General features: G+C 40.0%; 1 protein-coding gene and 3 non-coding genes across 5 annotated transcripts; 2 read left to right on the plus strand and 2 right to left on the minus strand.

Annotated features, from left to right (window-relative positions):
- Positions 1–102: 102 nt before the first annotated feature.
- Trnad-guc lies at positions 103–174 on the minus strand. The gene has a single exon. It is a non-coding gene; the product is annotated as a tRNA-Asp (tRNA).
- A 487-nt stretch (positions 175–661) lies between these two features.
- Trnag-gcc lies at positions 662–732 on the plus strand. The gene has a single exon. It is a non-coding gene; the product is annotated as a tRNA-Gly (tRNA).
- A 1,820-nt stretch (positions 733–2,552) lies between these two features.
- Positions 2,553–21,161, minus strand: LOC119079762 (ras-related protein Rab-2A). 2 transcript variants are annotated; one of them, XM_037187843.1, is made up of 5 exons: positions 20,809–21,161; positions 9,197–9,356; positions 7,091–7,246; positions 6,812–6,992; positions 2,553–2,837 (listed from the first exon to the last, which is right to left on the minus strand). In XM_037187843.1, the coding sequence occupies exons 1-5, from the start codon at positions 20,852–20,854 to the stop codon at positions 2,760–2,762; spliced, it is 621 nt and encodes a 206-aa protein (XP_037043738.1). In that variant the 5' UTR covers positions 20,855–21,161; the 3' UTR covers positions 2,553–2,759. The 2 variants fall into 2 exon arrangements, with proteins under 2 accessions (XP_037043738.1, XP_037043737.1); XM_037187842.1 differs by lacking the exon at positions 2,553–2,837 and adding an exon at positions 4,676–5,343.
- Positions 17,580–17,651, plus strand: Trnad-guc. The gene has a single exon. It is a non-coding gene; the product is annotated as a tRNA-Asp (tRNA).
- Positions 21,162–21,188: the final 27 nt, after the last annotated feature.

Consider the following 21,188-nt stretch of genomic DNA (forward strand, 5'->3'; position numbering starts at 1 on the left):
TTTGTACTGCCGGACGAGAGAAATTTCTTACGATTTGAAAGTTTCTAATGATATTGTCGTTACTATTGGTCGGAAAAACAGTTTTGAAAAATAAAAAAAATCCTCCCCGGCGGGGAATCGAACCCCGGTCTCCCGCGTGACAGGCGGGGATACTTACCACTATACTACCGAGGATTACAAAAAACGTTGAATTAAACGCTGTTACAAACAGACCGGTCATCTAATTTAGTCAGCTAAATGTGTGTATTCACTATTGAACGTTTACGTTGTATGTGTATATCACTATACACAGTATGGATGCGTTAGAACATGTGCAAAATATGCTTCACGCTGTCTATACCGAATCATTATATTGAAATGTATGTGCAGTGTAGGCATATACACGATACTGAGTACACCAAACTTATCATATTGAAAAGAGTGTGTGTGTGTTTGTGGCCATTAGAAACAGCAGAGTGTACATTTTATGCAATGTGATGGAATTATGATGTTCTTCAATGATCGGGTGAAACAAATTAAATTCAGCATTGGTTGGACGTTTAGAGTCAAAAAACAAAATTTTATCCCGTTTCATTGGAAAACGCGACACAAATTTCCCAAAAAGTGGAATTTGTTACATTCATAGATTTGCTGTTAGACGAAGACAGTCGGTAGTATATAAGCATCGGTGGTTCAGTGGTAGAATGCTCGCCTGCCACGCGGGCGGCCCGGGTTCGATTCCCGGCCGATGCAATTATTTTTTTATTATTTTTAGTGATCGAGTCTTGACGATGGATCATTGTATGCCATCATGAGTCTTTGTTTATGCACAATCAACCTCACTCCGTCTACCTGTGTGTATTACACACTGTGTAAGGAAAAGTTCTATTCGATTTGATAAATTGTTTTACATTCGAAGATTATCGAATTTGTTTGTCAAAAAGTCAAACCTGCAATCGATATTCCATTCTCTGTCTGGGTTCGGTGGAAACTTATGGAAAAAGGATCCCACATTAGTTTTAAAAAAAGGGTTCCCACAAAAATGTTTCAAACGATTGTTGGTACATCCAACATTTTGATGGTCTGGATAAAGGTGCAATGATGTCATGTGTTTTGTGACTCTTCACGTTTACGTCATGTACATGTTGCAATCGCAATGAAACTAAATTTGGTGTAAGTTTGTCTTCATTGAGTCATAACGTTCAAAAACGGTCGATGAATAGTTTCTGTCAGTATTTCTCATTTTCTACTTCTTTTGGTATCAGTCCTGAAACAACACTGATTCAATCAATCAATCTCTCTCCCTTCCTCTATCTCTCTCATTGAGTATTCACCGACGCATTCACTCAATCTATTTTTGTGTTTTGGCTTACCTTCTGCAATTTTTCGCTGGAATTTCTTCAAAATCGCTTTTGGATTAGTCATCTGTCTTGACAAGTTTCGTGACGGACAGATCGCTAGCCCATCTGATTCGATACGTAACGTAGGAACAAGAGCGCGCATATCACCCCCCCCCCCCAATTTCATGATTTCAAACCTGTTGTGATACAAAACAATCCATGACCTATCCTGTAACTAACGAAACTTCAAACCAAAACAAGCTTGAAATCTATCAGATTCTCGTGGAGCCCCGGTGCATGGGCATGGAAAATTTATTGATAATTGTGAGATCCCAGATGAATATGATAAAATTCGGTTGAGTAGGACTTTTGGTATTATTAAGGTGGTAACATTTTGGTGCAAAATTATAGCACCGAACATGGTCCACTATCTTCCCAGTGTAGAATTTGACGGATTTCTGAGGTTTTTTTTAGGTTATCTTCTGGACTTTTGGGATCATTGAGTCGCCAGTGCGTTAGTTTCTAGAATTGAACAATCGATCATGATCTACAATCTTTCCAGTTCTATAGTTAAAGGAATCTCAAAAATTTGTTAGGTTTCTTTGGGTTCGCTTCTTTAATTTTGGTATTATTGAGGTGAAAATATGATGGCCAAAAATTCCAGCACCACCAAGAGATCTTCAAAAAAAAGTAAAGTTGCACAATAGGGATTTCCAGAATTGATTGGGTTTCCGGACACATTTGAATTACGTACACAATAGGGTCACGAACGCATTAGGGCCACGTACGCACTAGGGTTACGTATGCACTATGTCACAGCAAACGATCCGACTTAATTGATTGCTCCTTTATACTCGGAATTGTGGGTTTATATTAAAGTACCCACCCGTATTCGGTGCAGAGATCGGGTAAGCGATCCATACTATTTAAAAGTGACTCGGACTAGACGACAAGCAAGACTGTAAGGGACGAGGTCACGCAGATCGTCATTTTTTAGAGTCGCGACAACATGCTGATGATTGATAACATCACGACAATCATCACGACGACTACAATCATTACTGCGACGATAATCATCACGGGGTGAATTTTTCAACCGTCAAGTTTGGAGTGTCAGTGATACTGTATCTGCATCTGCGTGACCTCCCCAAAGTGTACAGCCTTGATGACCAAGTACTGGTTCTGCGCTCAGCCGCTAACAAGGTGAAACACTCATTTTTGAATGGAGATTAATTATTAATGTAAGACATGTATTTGGTATGGATAAATTGTATTACAGCAATCAATGTTGAATTTCAATAAAAATTTTCATTTTCTTTCGTTAAAAATTAAACAATTTGGTTAAACGTATTTAGACGTGTAAAAGTATAATTTTTGCATGGAAATAATTTGATTTAAGTTCTATTCGATTATTGAACTCGCTAAGAAGAAAGTTTCCTTTTAGATAAGATTAGACGTTTCTGTTACGTTTCTCCGAATAATGTCAAAAAACCTGCTGGCGGATAGGGTGCTGCACGCCTACATTAAAAAAAACGATACAAACTACTCGTCTATCTGTTTGTATAGTTTCTTAGTCGAACCGAACCAACTTAGAAAAAAAAGTCTCGGTATGAACCACAAAAAATGTCGACAGGCAATTTACACCGTAAGTGAGAACCAAAGAATTCAAATACTTTTTAGACGGACAAAAGAGCAACACAACGCTAGGAATCGCACTGAATTTTTGTTGAGAGTTTATTTTGGGACTCCGATAGGATGAAATCTGTACATGGTCGTGATAATATTGAGCCGAGCGTTAACAGGACAAAGAACTCGGCGACCCAATGTCGTTTAGCGTTTTAAAAATGCTGCCTTAAGCCCCACTGTGCGTTAGTGTAATTTGAATTGAGAGGCGCACTTACGGTGTGCATTGAATTAGTATGGTAGCTCATACGGGCATTTATTCCTGAATTTGTAGAATTTAACTTAGCGTTAGAAAAATGGACGATGCTATATATACACCCCCCACCCCCTCACCTTTTACTTACATTGTTAACGATAAAGATTTCCGAACGGACCCGTGTCTCACTAATTGCCTACGATTTCTTATATAAATCACTTTCAGTATCGCGAAATTCCATACAATTCGTAAAGTTTGGAGCACAACTCGAAGGTATGCGCTACAATAACGCTATTTTGACACTGCCGAAATTATCGATTACCAAATTCGAAACAGTTTATGCCGCTGAATCAGTTCGATTTATTTATACTGAAAATGAGCTATGTGCTCACTTCCGCCAATTTTTATAAGCCGCGGACACAGATTTGTTCGAAAACTGTTCGAAATTCGAACTGGAACACGGTATACAGTTTAGTGCAATCGGGTACAGTTAGCTCAATGAAAGAGAAAAATATTTTGAACACACTCTCATGAGCCTTTTTTGCATTTTAACATCCGATGAAAGGCGATTTATCATCTGCCTCATAGTAAAAAATCTCGCTCATGTGGGCGGTAGCTGTTATAAATCTGTGAAGCGCATTGTTTCACTCTCAATCGAAACCCTCTATCGCAAATAAATTTTAACAGCTGCAGCGAAAGTCAACAGTAATGGGACACGGCGACTCCATTCACTCACAACACCAAGCGACTCCGTCACGCTGAACATTTTGAAATATTATATATAACTGGTTGATTGCGTTTCATATCTCTCGATTACTAGGCTCAGGATGTGCGATATGGACTCTAGCTAGAACTAGAAATGTAGCGGTAAATAGAACAATTCAGACATTTCTCTAGGTCGGGATGACTTCTTAGCTGATCGAAATAATATTTTTGTGGTTGTTCTGGACCCGATTCTAGAGGTTCGGATTCGACTCTTTTTTAGTAGCTTGTCTTTTCGTAGTTTTTGTAAATAAAAAAAACTTTTTGAAATTAGTCTAATGGATATTAATGGTAGGTATAATTTCCCTTGTACACAACAAAACAAATATAAATTTCTAGTCTACGTATATCATGCGAACAATGTTCGTCGAACATAAATCGATATAAAAAAAAAATCGAAATCACAAAATCAACGATCGCGCAAAGCTGATTGGAATTTATGCAGCCCGACCGATGGATATGTGACAAAACTGGCGGTGAAGCCAAAGTATATAACTGACGGTAACGCAAATTCACGTATGAAATACACGGGAACCCAAGTTTCGGGTGAATTCGAGTGCAGCGCCAAGTTTACTAAACTGCAGTGCACTGTAGCGTAGCCCCTAAGATTTGAATATTCATGGCATCATATTTCACCAATTCTATAGAAATCGTTAGCGCTACACCGAATGAACTGTGGCGCTGCACCGGGAAACTTGGTTTCGGTGTGTTCGTTTGTGATGCGCTAAATGTTTGCAGTGCTGTCAGAGTCTTTATACTTTAGGTAAAGCTTCAATAAGAAATTATGAAAAATTCCGCAAGCAATTGCACGATCGAAGTTACTCTAATCGGAAAATTATGAAACAAAAGGAAAAAGGGATAAAAGCTCCAACCTGAACCTGAATCAGTTGAACTGAATAACTATTAGGATCCAGTTCAACATCGATCTGATATCGCGCTCGTAAATCCGGACGAATCGTTTGATCATACGAAACCTGAAATAGTTCAACTCAGGTTCCGCATATAATTTCAGGTCAGGTTCAGGTTGACCGGACCGGTTTCGAGCTGTAGAAACAATTTTTTTTATAAAATGTTGAATGAAAATAATGAAAAAAAAAAACAAACAAAAAATCCTTTAAGCTACAAACACGTCGGTCTGTTCCGTCACCGCGCATCGAATATTGGTAAACCGTAAAAATTGTAAATATTTTTTCTGTTTGTCTGCATTTGATTTCATTTTTCATTATTTTTTGTTTTTAAATTAATTTTTTAAATTTAAATTTTAGTTCCGTGGTTTAAACTAGCTAATTAGCAGCAACCTCCACCAGTTTGACCACCCTGCGACTGGCCGGGTAACGATGGATTTGTTGGGGAATGTTGTTGTCCGATTTTAATGCCATTTGCCTGAAAGTAGAAACATTTTTCATCGAATCAAAATGCATTCTTTGCGTGGTATGGGATCAGTTTTAAAGGTCCGAACAGGTCAACCATATCCGATCCATGAGCTTGCTAATGATTGACCAGATTTCCTTCTCATCAGATTCAGGCTCTCAGAAACGAGAACCTGGTCTGACCTGATCCCGATTTTAGAACGAGGTCAGATCAGGTTTCACGTCATAGTGCGGTTGAATTGAGTTTTATTAACATTTGTACGCGCTTATGATATTTACAGACCCTTTGTTACCTTCACCCTGACCTTGCTACTTCTACCGCGGGAATTTTCCCTGTTTCCGATAAGAAGTCGCTAAGGTACTAAGGCCTCTAAATGGTTGAAGATCCTCATCTTGGAGTTCTTAATACCCGAAGGTCCGAAACCTGAGATTGGTGTAGAGTGGACACTGCCAAAGGATATATACACACAGTTTCACGTGCCGACGTACCACACTAGATGGAGTCGATGGACCGAAGCAGACGGTAAGAGGAAAGGATTTGCCAATGAGGAATCCACACAAAAAAGTTGTCTGTCTGTCTGTCAGTCCGTGTTGTCGACAGCTTGAGAAAATGTGAAGTGATTTTGAAAATTGTTTTTTGTCCCTGACAATTGTGAGATTCTTGATGAAAAAAGAGAAAATTCCGTCGAGAAAGTTCCGAGATATGGTGGCCATTTAGGAGGGCTGGTCAATGCTGTTTGCATATTTTATCATTGGCGCAGATGAGAGATATTGACGAAACCACTCGGCGAAAAAAAACTCGGCGACACCACTCGGCGAGTCAGGTCACCTAGGCTGTAATTCAAACTGCAATGTTACAAAAAAAAAGTCTCATGGGTGTACGGGAAGCTGTCGGAGACTCATGCAAGTTTAAAAGTCGGTGGAAGAGTGGTGAGATGATGATTCACCACTACCATTCAGAGTCATTTTTCATGTTACAGCCTGTACGTTATAGACCACATGGTAAATTGAAAAAATTGACTATAAACAGTGGCCTACTTTAACAACCAATGAAATAACAAAAGATTCCATGCGCTTTCGCAGCATATCTATCTCCGTTTACCACAAGACTACAACTCGAGAAAAAGTGTCACAAAGTCACGAAGTGTCACAACATCTGGGTCTGGAAACGGATCACATCCCAACCTAACAGAGTCAGGACGACTCATCTATTCGATTGTTTAAACTCATCTGTTAAGTAAACGTGAGACAAAGCGGAGCGGCCACCTTAAAGCTGCAGTCGCACTTCAGCGCTTTGGGTCTCCGTTTAAATATTTCGCATGCTCATTGTGGAAATGGAGACCTAAAACAGTGAAGGTCCCGCAATTCTTGATTGCATATGAAAGACACTCGGTCACTGAACGCTATTTCGGTTCTAGCTACATTCGCCTGACACACTAGGTCTTTTGGTGGCCAGTCACACCTGTTCACCACTGTCTTACCTCATTATTTATATCGAAGACACCTTCCTGGATTTTTTCGTAAATTTCCTTGGCCGTATTGATGAATGCCTCTTCAACATTTGCAGCTGTACGAGCCGACGTTTCCATAAAAACTAAACCATGTTCACGGGCGAACGCTTCACCTTCCTCCTTCTTCACTTCACGACGCGAATCTAAATCACTGAAACGTAAACAAACAACGGGAGTTTTCTCATCAAAATTCACAATTCCAATTTGCATGCAAAGATGCGGTGGAAGGGGATGTCTCTGTTCGCTTACCTCTTATTACCGATTAGCATTATGACCATATTTGAATTCGAATGTTGTCTGGCATCTTCCAACCAAGTTGTTAGATGGTTGAACGTGTCCCGTCTTGTGATATCGTAGACCAACAATGCACCGGCGGCGCCGCGGTAATAGGAACGGGTGATTGATCTAAGATATGAACATACTTTAGTGATAGTTGAAATGTGCTTACCCGACCGGACGGTATTATCTGAGATAACAGCAGGCGCAGACCACCCTGGTGAAAGGATTAATGTTTTTGTTGGTACCAAATGCAATTTATAAAAAACCACCCGGGTCAAAAAACATTTTTAAGTTTGACCGCCCGGACCAGGAAATTTTCTGGATCCACCTATGGATAAAAGGGCTCGCGATGCGTCATTATTTTGGTTATTCCTTAGTCTTTTATGCTGCTCTCTAGCGTATCTTCCTCCGACAGAAAAAGATTCGCGAGATATTCGAACCATACTCTAGTAGAAGCCCAACATATCTAACAAACGAAATGGGTTTTCCCCTTGACGTAATGATTTCTTACTACCCAATAGCGGAGCTGTTATGCCTAACACACACGGAAAGCTATAAACTTTGGAGATGAGCGGGTGACGCCAAAGTAAACAAGCTCTGAAGGTAATGCCGACCCCAGCAGATCAGAGAAAATACAGAACTCGACTTTCAGATGAATTATTCACTGTTGCAATGGCAGCATCATCACATTTTTTTCCGACTAATGTTGTTGTACCTGCTAAGTTCGAATTCAACTCACCACTAGCTGCAGCTTGGCGAAAACCAATTCAATATGAGTGAAACATAACTTTGGGGAGGTCACGCAGATGCAGATACGCGGGTTACACACCACGTTTCATACAAAAAATTCACCACGCCATACAAATTGAATTTCGGTGAATTTGTTTGCATGGAAAAGGTGTGTTCCCGCGTATCTAATAAAATGGCGATCTGCGTGACCTCCCCAAAGTATACAGCCTTGACATAACGCGACGAAATTCGCTTGAAAGTAGAGACCTGTGACCAAGGTAAATTGACTGAACGTTAACACAAATCCGCAAGAACACACGGACCCCTACTTTCGTGTGAATATAATTCTTATAATGTTGGACACAAGTGTAATTCACTTTGTTAGGTTGTAGCACATGCAGAACTCAATACTAAACAACGCAGTTCCAACAACATTATTATGTTAAACGTCACGGTTGCAACATAACAAATCTTATATTCACCCGAAACTTGGGGTCCGTCTTTCTTGCTATTTCCTGCGGGTTTGCGTTACCTTCAGTATGTTTATATATTTTTCCTGTGACTCCAGTGAGAGAGAGAGAGAAGCGTGCCACAAGCTCCACACGCCAGTAAAATCTTCGAAAACGAAAAATTTTCAACATCAAAAAATCGGCATGTCTAGGGACCCGATCTGTTATTCGTATGAACCACGCAAGATTTAATTTGAATCGATTTAGCACTTCTAAAGAGTGGGGGAAATTTCTGAGAGAAATTCAATGATGTGGCAGTAGAGGTGTGCGGGCCGATGTTTTTTTGAAGCCCGTCCGGCCCGAAGCCCGGTCCGAAATTCATTTTTAAAGCCCGGCCCGAACTGGCCCGACGTATTTATAGCCCGTCCGGCCCAAGCCCGATCGGGCCGGATAAAAACTCGGATGGGCGCGCACATCTCTAATGTGGTAGGCTCTAAAGTTTCATATTCTTTTTGCAGTTCCATATTCCCTCTCGAAGAAATTTTAAATTTCAATTTTCAAGAACCATTTTGCGTTGCTGAGATCGACAGTTATGTTACGTTATCCATTGCAGTCCGCCTTGTAGCAAACGTAGCAAAATCGATGGAAAACGCAGCACAATTGCCAGTCAGCAGCGCAAAATTTCTCGTGATTTTTCAGCGGAAAGAGTTAGAGAAAGTTTTCAAAATCTTATCCTTGCAAGAATCTAACGAGTGAAATTCGATTCATCACAGCAAAATACCGGTATTTCGATCCAACATTCGATCTGAATAACACACTCCTCACGGGACTGCACGTGGGGCGGAAGCAACGCCATTGGTTATCATTTCTCTGATTGTTAGGGACAGCAATAATGTACCTGAATGCTTCCTGTCCAGCCGTATCCCAAATTTGCAGTTTAATCTGTTTTCCATCAATTGTGATCATACGAGCGCCGAACTCAACGCCAATGGTCAGATCATGCACGGGCTGAAAACGCTTGTCGGTGAACTGAAGCAGTAGACACGATTTACCAACACCTGGAAAATATAAATGAAAGAAATATTCAGAGTTTTGACTGACTGAATGTGGGTCATAATCATGATAAAAAGTGTTGGTGGCATGGTGCTGCGGGTCATAAACACATATAAATATTGCACGAGAATGTAAAATGTTCCACTGTTGTAAAGACACGACTGGATAATTAATGCTGAACATAAATGCGCCTTAGACTAATGAAAACGCTGAAAACACAAGCAATCTTGCGTGTTTTCGGCTTATGTAATAGATACCCAAATGAGGTGATGAAGTGTTCTTGGAGCATTGACTGTATGTCGATTATTGTCGTCTTACATGTAAGTTGTAATTCGAACAAGTGTACCACATGCTAACTCTGTTAAAATTTCTAAAACAGTGCGAGAGGTACCCTTTGTAGAGGTAAGTGGGCTTGCCAATTTAAATGCCCGGCAAATGTCCGAAACTAGGCATGTTCGATAATTCATTCGATTGATAAAATATCGATTATTTACTTAGAATCGATTATCGATATTTTCAAAAAATCAATTAAATACGAATGTTTTATCGATAATCGATGAAGATCGACTGATAATCGATAGATATCGACTAGTAATCGGTAAATATCCACTGATTTTTCGATAATTGTTTACTGATAATTCGATTATCAGTCGATCTTTACCAATTGTCGATAAAACATTCGATTGATATAGTATCGATTATTTGTAAATTTTATCATCGATTGATGATATTTTTCAGTGAACATGCATATACAAAACAACAAAACCTATCAGCTAGAGAGTAGGTCCAGAACAGTTGCTTACAACAAAACTACAAAGAGAGCGTTCACATTTGTTAAACTTCGGCGTATTTACACTGGAAGTGTTGTGCTTCCATAATGCTCTTATCATTCGTAACACAAAGAAGAGACGCGTTAACCCTTAGGTTTAAGGCCTCACTTACGCAGTTTAGGGACCGTTCACAAATGACGTCCGCGGTCTGGGCTGGGTGGAGGGAGACTCTAGAAAACGTGATGGCCCTAACAAAATTGAGTCAAATTTGACCATTTTCGTGTGACGATGGAGAGAGGGAAGTCTAAGACCGACCAAAAGTAGTGGACGCCATTTATGAGTGGCCTCTTAGCTCTGCGTTAACTTCCCAGTATGTTTAAACTGTTAAGACTCCATCTCTTTTCTTTGATTGAACGAACTGCCACGTAAATGGAAACAAAACGGCGAAAGTGCGCTGATGCCTTCTGAAGGCCCTTCAATGTTAATGTGACTTGTAGAAGTCTCGGACTCCTATCTAATACGTAAAATGAAAGGCCACTGTTCGACTTACTAATTACAATTTATTGAGCTCGTTTAAATGATGCTGACGCTATGGTGGTCGAGTGAATAAAGATCTTCGTCGTAACTCATACGCTCTAGTTATATTACGGTCGGTTAACCGAATATAACGAGAGAGTTCGTACTAAGAGAATGCGATGTTATTTGACATTTCGACACTTGTTACGTAGGGGTAGTGACTCAGTTCACGACCACTACATTATTCCCCTTTTCAACAAAAAAAAAACAAGAAAAACAAAAAAAAAATTACAAACTACGAAAGGACATCCCGTCTGAACGTGTACTTAGTTTATAGCTATCAGCACAAGCCCACAACGACCAAAACTATCGAAAACTAACCGACTTCTTCTTAAGGACTTTATTATCCGATGCCACCGACAGAATCCCAAACGCTGGCTTTAAACGATCTATCGACACCGTATCGTTCTTCCCGTTAACGTGCAAAACGTAACCCTTCCTCAAACGTTTAATAACTTTAAATGGTCCGTCGTAACGGGGATGCAGACTAGGCTTTACCCTGTCAATTCTAACGAAAACGTGACTGCACGTACTTAACGCCTTGGGAACGCTCTCTTGAGCTTGTCGGGAAACCGCAGGCTCAACTGGCTTTACAGCACGCATATGTTTTCGCAACCTATCAACAAAATTAGAATGATCGAGCGGATCGGTCAGCGGTGTATCGACGAAAAATTCTCCCGGAATCTTCAAAGTTTGCCCATATACTAACTCAGCTGGTGAGCATCCTAAGCCTTCTTTCACTGTAGCTCTTATTCCCAGCAAGACTAGAGGCAACTCGTCGGTCCAATGAACAGTATTACATCTAGCGATTATCGAATCTTTAAAATTTCTATGAAAACGCTCTACCATGCCATTGGCTTGCGGATGATACGATGTTGTACGGATCCTGTCTGAGCCTAACAACTTACACAATTCGGCAAACAACTGCGACTCGAACTGCTTTCCTCTGTCAGTCGTGATTTCTAATGGCACGCCAAACCGCGAAATATACTGGCTAACTAGGCACCTAGCTGTCGTTTCGGCAGTCTGATCATGTATAGGATAAGCTTCTGGCCAGCGAGTAAACCTGTCTACGACAGTCAGAACGCTCGTGAAACCGTTAGAACAGGGTAGCGGACCAACAAGGTCAATATGAATGTGCTCAAACCTACTAGAAGGAGCCTTGAATTTTCCTAGCGGCGATTTCACATGTCTCACGACTTTAGCCCGCTGGCAAGGAATACACGACCTGGTCCAGTGGTTTACGTCCTTGTTGACACATGGCCAAAAATACCGTGATGTAACTAATTTTCGCGTTCCCCGAATTCCAGGGTGCGATAGTGAATGAAACTGATCAAAGATAGCTCTCCTAAGCGGTTCTGGTACAAACGGACGATTTTGGCCCGTGCTAACGTCGCACCATAACTTGCCTAGGGAAAGTGGCAAATCAACTTCTTTTAAGCAATATTTAGACTTATCGTCTTGCTTTTCTAATAACTCTTGGATCTCGTCGTCGCCTTTCTGAAGCTCGATTAGTGCTTTCAATTCTAAACTGGTTTTCAACGAAGCTACTTCCGGTTCATCGATCCGTGACAAAAAATCAGCGACAACATTGTTCTTTCCTTTGACGTGTTGAATATTCGTTGTGAACTGAGAAATGAATTCTAAATGGCGACACTGTCGCGGACTGCGTTCAGCCGTCGATGTCATAGCCGTGGTCAGTGGCTTATGATCGGTGTAAACGATAAACTCTCTCCCTTCTAAAAAATAGCGGAAGTGCTTAACCGATAAATATATCGCCAAAAGCTCACGGTCTAGAGTACTATATTTCACTTCCGCCGAACTAAGCTTTTTTGAGAAAAAACCTAACGGTTGCCAGATACCTTTGTGATACTGCTGCAAGACTGACCCTACAGCTTTACCCGAAGCGTCTGTGAACAAACTGATAATTAACCCTTTCTTCTTCGGGTGCACTAGCATCGTCGCATTGGCTAAAGCTTCTTTGGCTTGATTAAACGCGTCATTACAACTATCAGGCCAATGGAACTCTAATTTCCGATTCCGATTCTTTTTCTTCATTCCTTCCATTTCTGCTATATGAGAATGCAGTGGAATCAAAATTTCAGCCAATTTTGGCACAAATCTGAAGTAATAATTAATCATTCCAACGAAACGTTGGGCTTTCTTAAGAGAATCGGGCGCCGGGAAACTAGTAATCGCTTCCACTCTTTCTGCCGAAGGCAAAATGCCATTTTCGTCAACATAATGACCAAGAAATTCGAGTGCTTTCACACCAAGTACACATTTGGAAGGCTTAATACACAAGCCGTATTCGGCCAAACGTTCGAAAAGTGTGTCCAAATGAGCTTTATGCTCTTCGGGCGATTTACTGAAAATCAAAATGTCGTCAATATAAACGAACACAAAGTCTAGTCCTTTGCAAACTTCATTCATAAATCTCTGGAAAGTCTGGGCTGCGTTACGCAGTCCAAATGGCATCCTAGGGAATTCAAACAATCCGAAAGGAGTGATTATGGCAGTCTTATGCACATCCTCTGGTGCCACTGGAATATTGTGAAAAGATCTCACTAAATCAATTTTGGAAAAAATCTTACTCCCTGCCACTTTAGCATTGAAATCTTGAATGTGTGGCAGAGGATACCTGTCCGGAATCGTTATAGCATTTAACCTTCGATAGTCACCACATGGACGGAAGTCCGGACTTCGAGGTTTAGGCGGCATAGTTAATGCCGAAGCTGCTTGTGACGACGAAGGTCGACAAATTCCAACTTCATTCATATAGTTGAATTCGACTTGAGCCACTTTAAACTTATCGGGGCTTAGCCTGCGTGCCTTGGAATACGGCAACGGACCTTTCGTGTGTATATGGTGGACAACATTGTGCTTGACTGGCAGATTGAAATTAGGCGGAGCAACTAATGACGGATACTTCTTGAGAATTTCGCCGAATTCTGTGGCAATTGAATACAACCTAGGAGTTGGCTCATAGCAATTATCAGCCCTCATCGCGTTTATTACCAAAGAGGTTGCTGGATCGACCAATTTCTTGTTCCTCAAGTCCGGTAGAAGACCGTGCTTAGCTAGAAAATCTGCTCCTATTATCGGTTTGTTCACATCAGCTAGGATAAACTCGTGAGGATAATTCCTCCTTAAACCTAACTCAACTTCAACTACTTTGCTTCCGTACGTATTAATCACCGAACCGTTCGCAGCCGTTAGCTGAAAATCTTTGTTTAATTTGAAAAACTTAACAAAACTTTTCGGAATGACACTTACGTCAGCTCCGGTATCAATTAAAAACAGCAATTTATTCTTATTATCCCTAACAAAAAGGCGGCAAGATTTAAACAACATCCCACTGGTAGCCGCGTCTACAGCAGGACTCTTTAGTTTGGGTTACTCGCTCGGTCTCTTGAAACACTCGTGTCTTGGGATTTATCCACGAATGCGCAAGGCTTAGTACACTTCGTTGCTCTCTTTCCGAACTTAAAATGATCAAAGCAGAATCTACCATTTGGGTTGAACCGTGAACTTCGTGAACGATTTCTGCGATAATTGCTGTTTGAACGAGTGTGATTGTTCGAGCTTTCATTAGAGCAATTTCGAGAACGACTTCTGTTCCTATTGCGAGACCTATCAAACGAAATCTTTTCGATCATCATTTTTAGAGAATTAATTTCGCTTTTTAGCTCATCATAGATTGAAGATGGACCGGCCGGATGATTACTCACAGCAGAGATGTTAGCTGTTTTTATTGCTTCCCACACTTGGTCAGCCAATTTCATCAAGTTACCAATCTCATCGTCCTTTTGAGGAATAAGAGCTACACTGATCGCCTGAGGAAGTCTACCCATCCACAGCTTTTTCAACAACTCATCACCAACCGTACCGCAGTTGCCTGCTAAACGCTTAAGGGTCCTAAAAAACTCAGACGGCTTTTTATCGCCGATCTCTTCATCGGATGTTAACTTCCTTATCCGGCTTTCCAAACTCAATGAATGACGACCAATAAGCTCGTCTTTCAAATTCTTATACAAATCGCTCGCTGGGGGATTCTCTAAAATATCCGATACCGATTCGGCTATGTCTTGAGGCAACGTAGCTACGACGTAATTGTACTTACTAACATCAGATGTGATTTTACCTAACGAGAATTAACAAAAATTTAACAAAAAAAAAATTATGAAACAAAAAATTCAACTTTTTGACTCTACCTTTTCATTCAAAAACTATAAAACGATTGGCTCGAAACGATCGAAAAAATTACTCGAAGAATTTTCTGTGCTAATTGCACTCTTCTATTCAACAAACAACCATTTATTTCACGATTATTCGGCCGCGCTCTGTTCCCGTTTGTTTCTCCATTGTTCCAAACCTCCTTACGCATATGATCGTGTGCATTTCCCATGGAATGTTTGGTATGGCGGTCGAAGAACGGTCGGTGCGATGACTTTGTGTTTTCGTTAACCGACCCGACTAAACTCTCGAATTTCGTATTGTGGGCGTTCTCGCTGATTCTCGAATCGGTGATGCTACTTGCGTCATTTTGACGATTGAACCCTTCGGGCTTACGTTGCTTATTCTTCCCGTTTGTTACGGACTCGGGTCGTTGTTGCCACAATTTCGCTAGATTCTCCTTCGAACTTCGTTGTAGAAATTGTATCGTGAAGGTAGAGAACGAAAGTATGTGCACCAACAACTCCGTTGATAGTTGTGAATCCATTAGTAAACTCTATTCTAGACGACCTTGTAAGGCTACTCGATTGGGTTTTTAATTGGCCACGTTGACTGCGATTAATTTATATAACCTTTACGCGCCAAAATCTTGGATGAAACTTTCCACAACTTCCAAGAAACTATAATGCTTCTACACCCGGTATGTGAGCTGATGTTTTAATACAAAGCGTTCGAATTTCACCAAACTACGTGCTTGTGTAATGACGAAAACCAAATTTGTGCTCTTTGTCTTCTCGGACAATCGAATCCCGTTGTATGCAACTCCCGACATTTACTATTCGCGTGTATTTCACTTTCGATTATTGACAAAAATATCGAATGATCACTTTGCTCCGTTCAAATACTTTAGGCTGGTTTCAAGAACGTTCGGGTCACCAATATAAAAGTCTTGTGCTTCTACTTAATTAATGTAAACATCGGGTTAGGCTTGTGTATGATTTATTACGTGTTGTCTGTTCGAGCTCTACTAATGGACTGAATCTTACAATGCAGTCTGCATGATAACAATCATAGCAGACGATTTGGTTATTACTATATGTGTGTGTGATGAGAGATTTATAGCAAATACACGAGTAGTGAACAGGTCACTACAGACTTAAATTCTGTTCGTTTCTCCAGCGAAATTGGAAAATACAATTTTTTAGGCAGCTCGCTTAAGATTCGGAATAGGTCGACAAAGGTCGACCGCGGTCAAAAATCGTAGAGTTCAGGTCAAGTCAAGTAATTTTTTCAAGATTACCTGACATGGTCTCACAAGTTATCCTTGAGAACTTGTACCGGTCGACCTGAAACCTGACCTGACTAGCACTTTCAGTTTCAGGTGAATGCAGGTCAATTCAAAATTATCAGAATCACGTTCAGGTCTAAGCAGGTCAGGAACCTGACCTGTTCCGAGCCTTAAGCTCGCTCACCTCTGACCTACTATAGCCGGTGGTGAACAAAAACCGGGAATAAGGCTCTCACTGTAATAACCAAGACCGACTAATACATCGCAAACGAAAACACTCGAGTGGAGTGAAACACATTTTTCACTCCATCAATGTAATCGTAAGCGCTGCAAGAAATTTGGACACTCCATTCGAAATTCGAATTTTACCGAAGTTTTGGTCCCATAATTCATGTAGCAATGTGCTACAGGTTTGCATTCAGTGCTCATGTGTTTTTGGCCTAAAGGAATGGCTCACGTTCATTGTCTCATATTGTCACATGTTCATTGTTCACATGCCTTGACGAAAAAACAGCAAAAATTATACAATCAGTAAATTGTGCAGGACAGGGCCTGTTGTTATTTCGGTAATTTAAGGCCGAAAACACACGCACAAAATTGATGGGTTGAAGATTGAATGCGTTGATGGGATCGACAATTATGTGGATTTTTCATTGTGGTGAATATTGGATTACAACGGAAAATGCAGCATAATTCTCATCAACGCAAAATTGATCGTATGTTTTCGATCAGAATTTTCATGGGAAAGAATCATAATCTTAATAAATTTTGATTTTGTTGTGACTAACCGTAAGATCCTACTTAACAATTAGTTATAGAAGGGTTACAAAAAACACCGTTTTTTGATCTTACAAATTTGGTTTATTAGCATCGGATGCATTCCGGCATATTTGCCATCATCAGCTTGTATGTAACTAACTAAAATTCTTTATTATTATTATTTATTAAAGAATTTTAGTTAGTTACATACAAGCTGATGATGGCAAATATGCCGAAATGCATCCGATGCTAATAAACCAAATTTGTAAGATCAAAAAACGGTGTTTTTTGTAACCCTTCTATAACTAATTGTGAATCATAATCTTCGCGATAATGCGTAACGAGTTCCCTCTACTGATACAAGGAAAAATAATTTTTTAAATGAGAAACAAACAGACGTCGACCCAATCCATATATCATAATCATCAATCACCCGCACAAACAAACAAACAAAATCTGAAAACCCAGAAAATTTCTTACAAATAGGCCAAATAGACACACTCAAGCGCCTTGAAATTTCACATATAATAATGCTCTCGCCAAATATAACTCAAAAATGATTACGACTACACGTGTGTGTGCTTATCACATACTACACACAGTGTTAAACGTGCAATTGTTTGCGCAAATAATATTATTTACTATCGAGGGCCCTTAAGTCCTCGGTAGTATAGTGGTAAGTATCCCCGCCTGTCACGCGGGAGACCGGGGTTCGATTCCCCGCCGGGGAGGATTTTTTTTCTTTTATTCTTTGTTGTTTTCAATATGAAATCTGTTTTCGAATTAATTGATGAGGTCTTACTATTGAAAAATTAAGTCTAAACATCGTCATTCACTTCTCCGATAAGATTTAATAGGATAAATATCAATCATGGAGCGAGAGCTGATGTCTGACCGATGCCACTGACAAATTCTTATTTAAAGTGGGACGTTCTGTTATGAATCTCAGTCTGGTGTACAAGTGACTGTCTAGAGAAATCTAAATATAGAAGAATTGTAATTAGAAAAATTGGTTTTGCGTTGCTCGGGCACCGTAGATAATTTTTACGAAATTTTAAACAGCTCTGCCCCTGTCTGTGTTTTTTCAGTTGTAGCACTGACGATTTCAGTTCGGATCGTCTCTGTATTGAAATACTTTTCCAACATTCTTGGCATAATATTCCACCCCATTCCATCATTTCTATGGAAATCTTTAGCGCTGTACCGAACAAACTGTGGCGATACACTCAAATTCACCTTAAACTTGGTTTCTTTCTGTCTTTTCTGATCCGTGAAGTTCTACAGAGATATGATACTTTAAAAGGTGATAAAAAAAAACCATGGGTAGTTGATAAAAACAAAGCTGTAAACTATGGGGAGGTCTCGCAGATACAGACACGCGAATGACTCTACACAGTTGTCGCTAAAATGATGGATTTCATACAAAAAATTCAACTCCTGTGATCGTAATCATGGTGAGGATTTTTATATGTAAAATCACATCAGAAGCGTATCTCGCGACCAAAGTTTACAGCTTGGATAAAAGTGCTGAGTTATTATGGCTTAGAAGATGGTTCACAGAAAGATTGCAGAGACAGTCTCACTGATTTCTCATTATCAAACACTTGGAACACTGCATAAAAAAGGAGACATAACAAAGCTGGAAAATTACCGACCCATAAGCCTATTGTCAACACTCTACAAGTTGTTTATGAAAATCATTACAAAGAGGAACACTAACAAGTTCGACTTCTACCAACCTGTTGAGCAAGCTGCTTTCAGATCTGGTTTCAGCACAAACGACCATTTGCAGGTGATGAAAACGCTTATTGAGAAGTGTCGTGAATACAACATCGACATAGTCTTGCTATTCATAGACTTCGAAAAAGCTTTCGATTCAGTGGAAACATGGTCGATATTGGACGCATTAGACGAATGTAGAGTAGACTCAAGGTACTCCAACACAATTCGATATGTGTACAAAAATGATACTTCATGTATAAAACTTCGTAAGAGCACGGAGAAATTCAGAATTGGCCGAGGTGTAAGGCAGGGTGACACCATTTCACCGAAATTATTCACGGCGATTCTGCAGAGTGTTTTTAGGAAGTTAAACTGGAGTAAAATGGGAATAAAGATAAATGGAGAGTACCTGAGCATCCGCTTCGCTGATGACATTGTACCGATAGCAGCGAATCTAGGTCACGCTCAGCTTTTGCTACAACAGTTAAGTGAAGAGGCAAGCAAAGTTGGCCTCAAGATGAACTTATCGAAAAGAAAAGTCATGACCAACATCGGGGACGATAGAGAAATCAAAATTGGTGACACTGTCATTGAACGAGTCGACAGCTACATATATCTAGGACATAAACTGAAGTTAGGTCTGGACAACCAGACTGCAGAAATAAGACGTAGGATTGGTCTTGCATGGGCAGCGTTCGGAAAACTCAAACTAATTTGCAAAAGCAAAATGAATAATAGTCTGAAACGCAAAGTTTTCGACACTTGTGTCCTTCCAGTGCTCACTTATGGAGCGGAAACGTTAACTTTAACGAAAGCATCCGAAGATAAATTGAGAGTGACACAAAGAGGCATGGAACGGAGTATGCTTGGAATAACACTCAGAGACAGAATGACGAATCAATGGATTCGACAACAAACCAGGGTCGTTGATGTCATGGAAAGAATAGCATCTCTGAAATGGAGCTGGGTGGGACATATTGCAAGAAGGACAGACGAACGTTGGACCAAAAAGATCATGAACTGGCGTCCATATAAAAGACGAGCTATAGGTAGACCACCAGAGAGATGGACAAACGGAATTAAGAATATTGCAGGTACAAACTGGCAGCAAATGGCAATGGATCGTACGAAATGGAAAGAAGTTGGAGAGGCCTACATCCAGCAGTGGATCGAAACAGGCTGAAAAAGAAGAAGAAGAAACGCTCGGAACCCAAATTTCGCTTGAATCTGAAATTTTCGATTTCGAATTCAACCCGTTCGGGACTTGATTATGTATTGAATGACTTTATCAGGTCATGTTCAAATTTTTCGTCAAAATTTGTGATTTCCGGTGTACAAATTCTGGGTTACCCGAACCATCCTGAAAAGTTCAGTTTCGGTATACCCTGAAAGTTGAGACGAATTACCCGAAGGTAATTCATTTAGGGTCGGGTTGAACCTGTATTGAAACAGGTCAAACCGATCAAAACCTTAAATACCATAAATTATTTCGAACAAAGACACGCACAGAGTTTCAGATTATTCTATAGAATCAATATCGATGCTCGTACGGGCCTGTGTAGCCACTTGTTCTAAAGTCTATGTCACTATTGTTGCTATTACGATGTTAAATAATTTATAACAAGTCGCAGTATAGAGTGTGGAGAGATCTCTTTGTTTACGTTTTCGTTTCCTTCCCCCTTTTTTCATATCTCTTGCTAATCGACAATATATTTTGCGTATCAATTTATTATTATATACTCAATCGATGCGTGTAGGTATAACGAAAAATGAATCGAAATCGATCGAAAATTTCATTCGAAATCAACAGCTTGACTTAACGACAGACAGACTTAACAGAAAACCAAGTCGTATTTAGCGAAAAGCCACCCACATTCACCACGAAGACACAAAGGGCGATAAGGATGGTTTCATCGCACGTATATTCAGATGTATGCTCCGATGATATAATTGATTTTCTATCTGGTTGTCGTTCATAATCCATACGGACAAAAGAATTATTTTGAGTTTTGGTTTTTGTTTTGTCGTTTTTGTTGTGTTAATCGAAATGATAATTGTAATGGGACCGTATGAATTACCCCGAACGTCTATGAAATGAATTTCGATCGATTTTACGAAGCAGAAAAAAAAATGAAAATCGAAAAAAGAAATGTGTTGTAGACATACCCGTATCACCGATGATGATGTACTTAAACAAATACGCGTACGACATATTTTTGGTTATTTTCGTTGATTCAACGTCGATATTTCACTAATCCTTTACGGTAAATTATCCTACGCCTGGTATGTTGATAGTATTTTGGTAAATTCGGTTGATTGAATTGATTTTTTGTCACTTTTACGATACTTTTTTGTTCCCGTAAAAAAGCACAACTTTCACACAAATTTAATCACTTCGTATGTTTTTGTTGGAAATCACAATTTACTCAGTCACTTTATACGTGTGTGAGTGTATGCATCATCGCAGTACATTCGGAATGACACAAAGAGAAGTATGACGTGAAGTTAGTCCCATTCCATTAAGTATAACATCTGATTTGACAATC

This window comes from Bradysia coprophila, unplaced genomic scaffold (assembly GCF_014529535.1).
Source record: "Bradysia coprophila strain Holo2 unplaced genomic scaffold, BU_Bcop_v1 contig_333, whole genome shotgun sequence".
NCBI lineage: Eukaryota > Metazoa > Arthropoda > Insecta > Diptera > Sciaridae > Bradysia > Bradysia coprophila.

Bases quoted from the DNA above. Each gene is read 5' to 3' on its own strand.
- LOC119079762 (XM_037187842.1), bottom strand. From the start codon at position 20,854: ATGTCGTACGCGTATTTGTTTAAGTACATCATCATCGGTGATACGG. The intron at 7,247-9,196 runs GTACATTATTGC...TTCATATCTTAG, and splicing joins GCTGGACAGGAAGCATTCAG to ATCAATCACCCGTTCCTATT. The intron at 5,344-6,811 runs GTAAGACAGTGG...TTCTACTTTCAG, and splicing joins TCTTCGATATAAATAATGAG to GCAAATGGCATTAAAATCGG.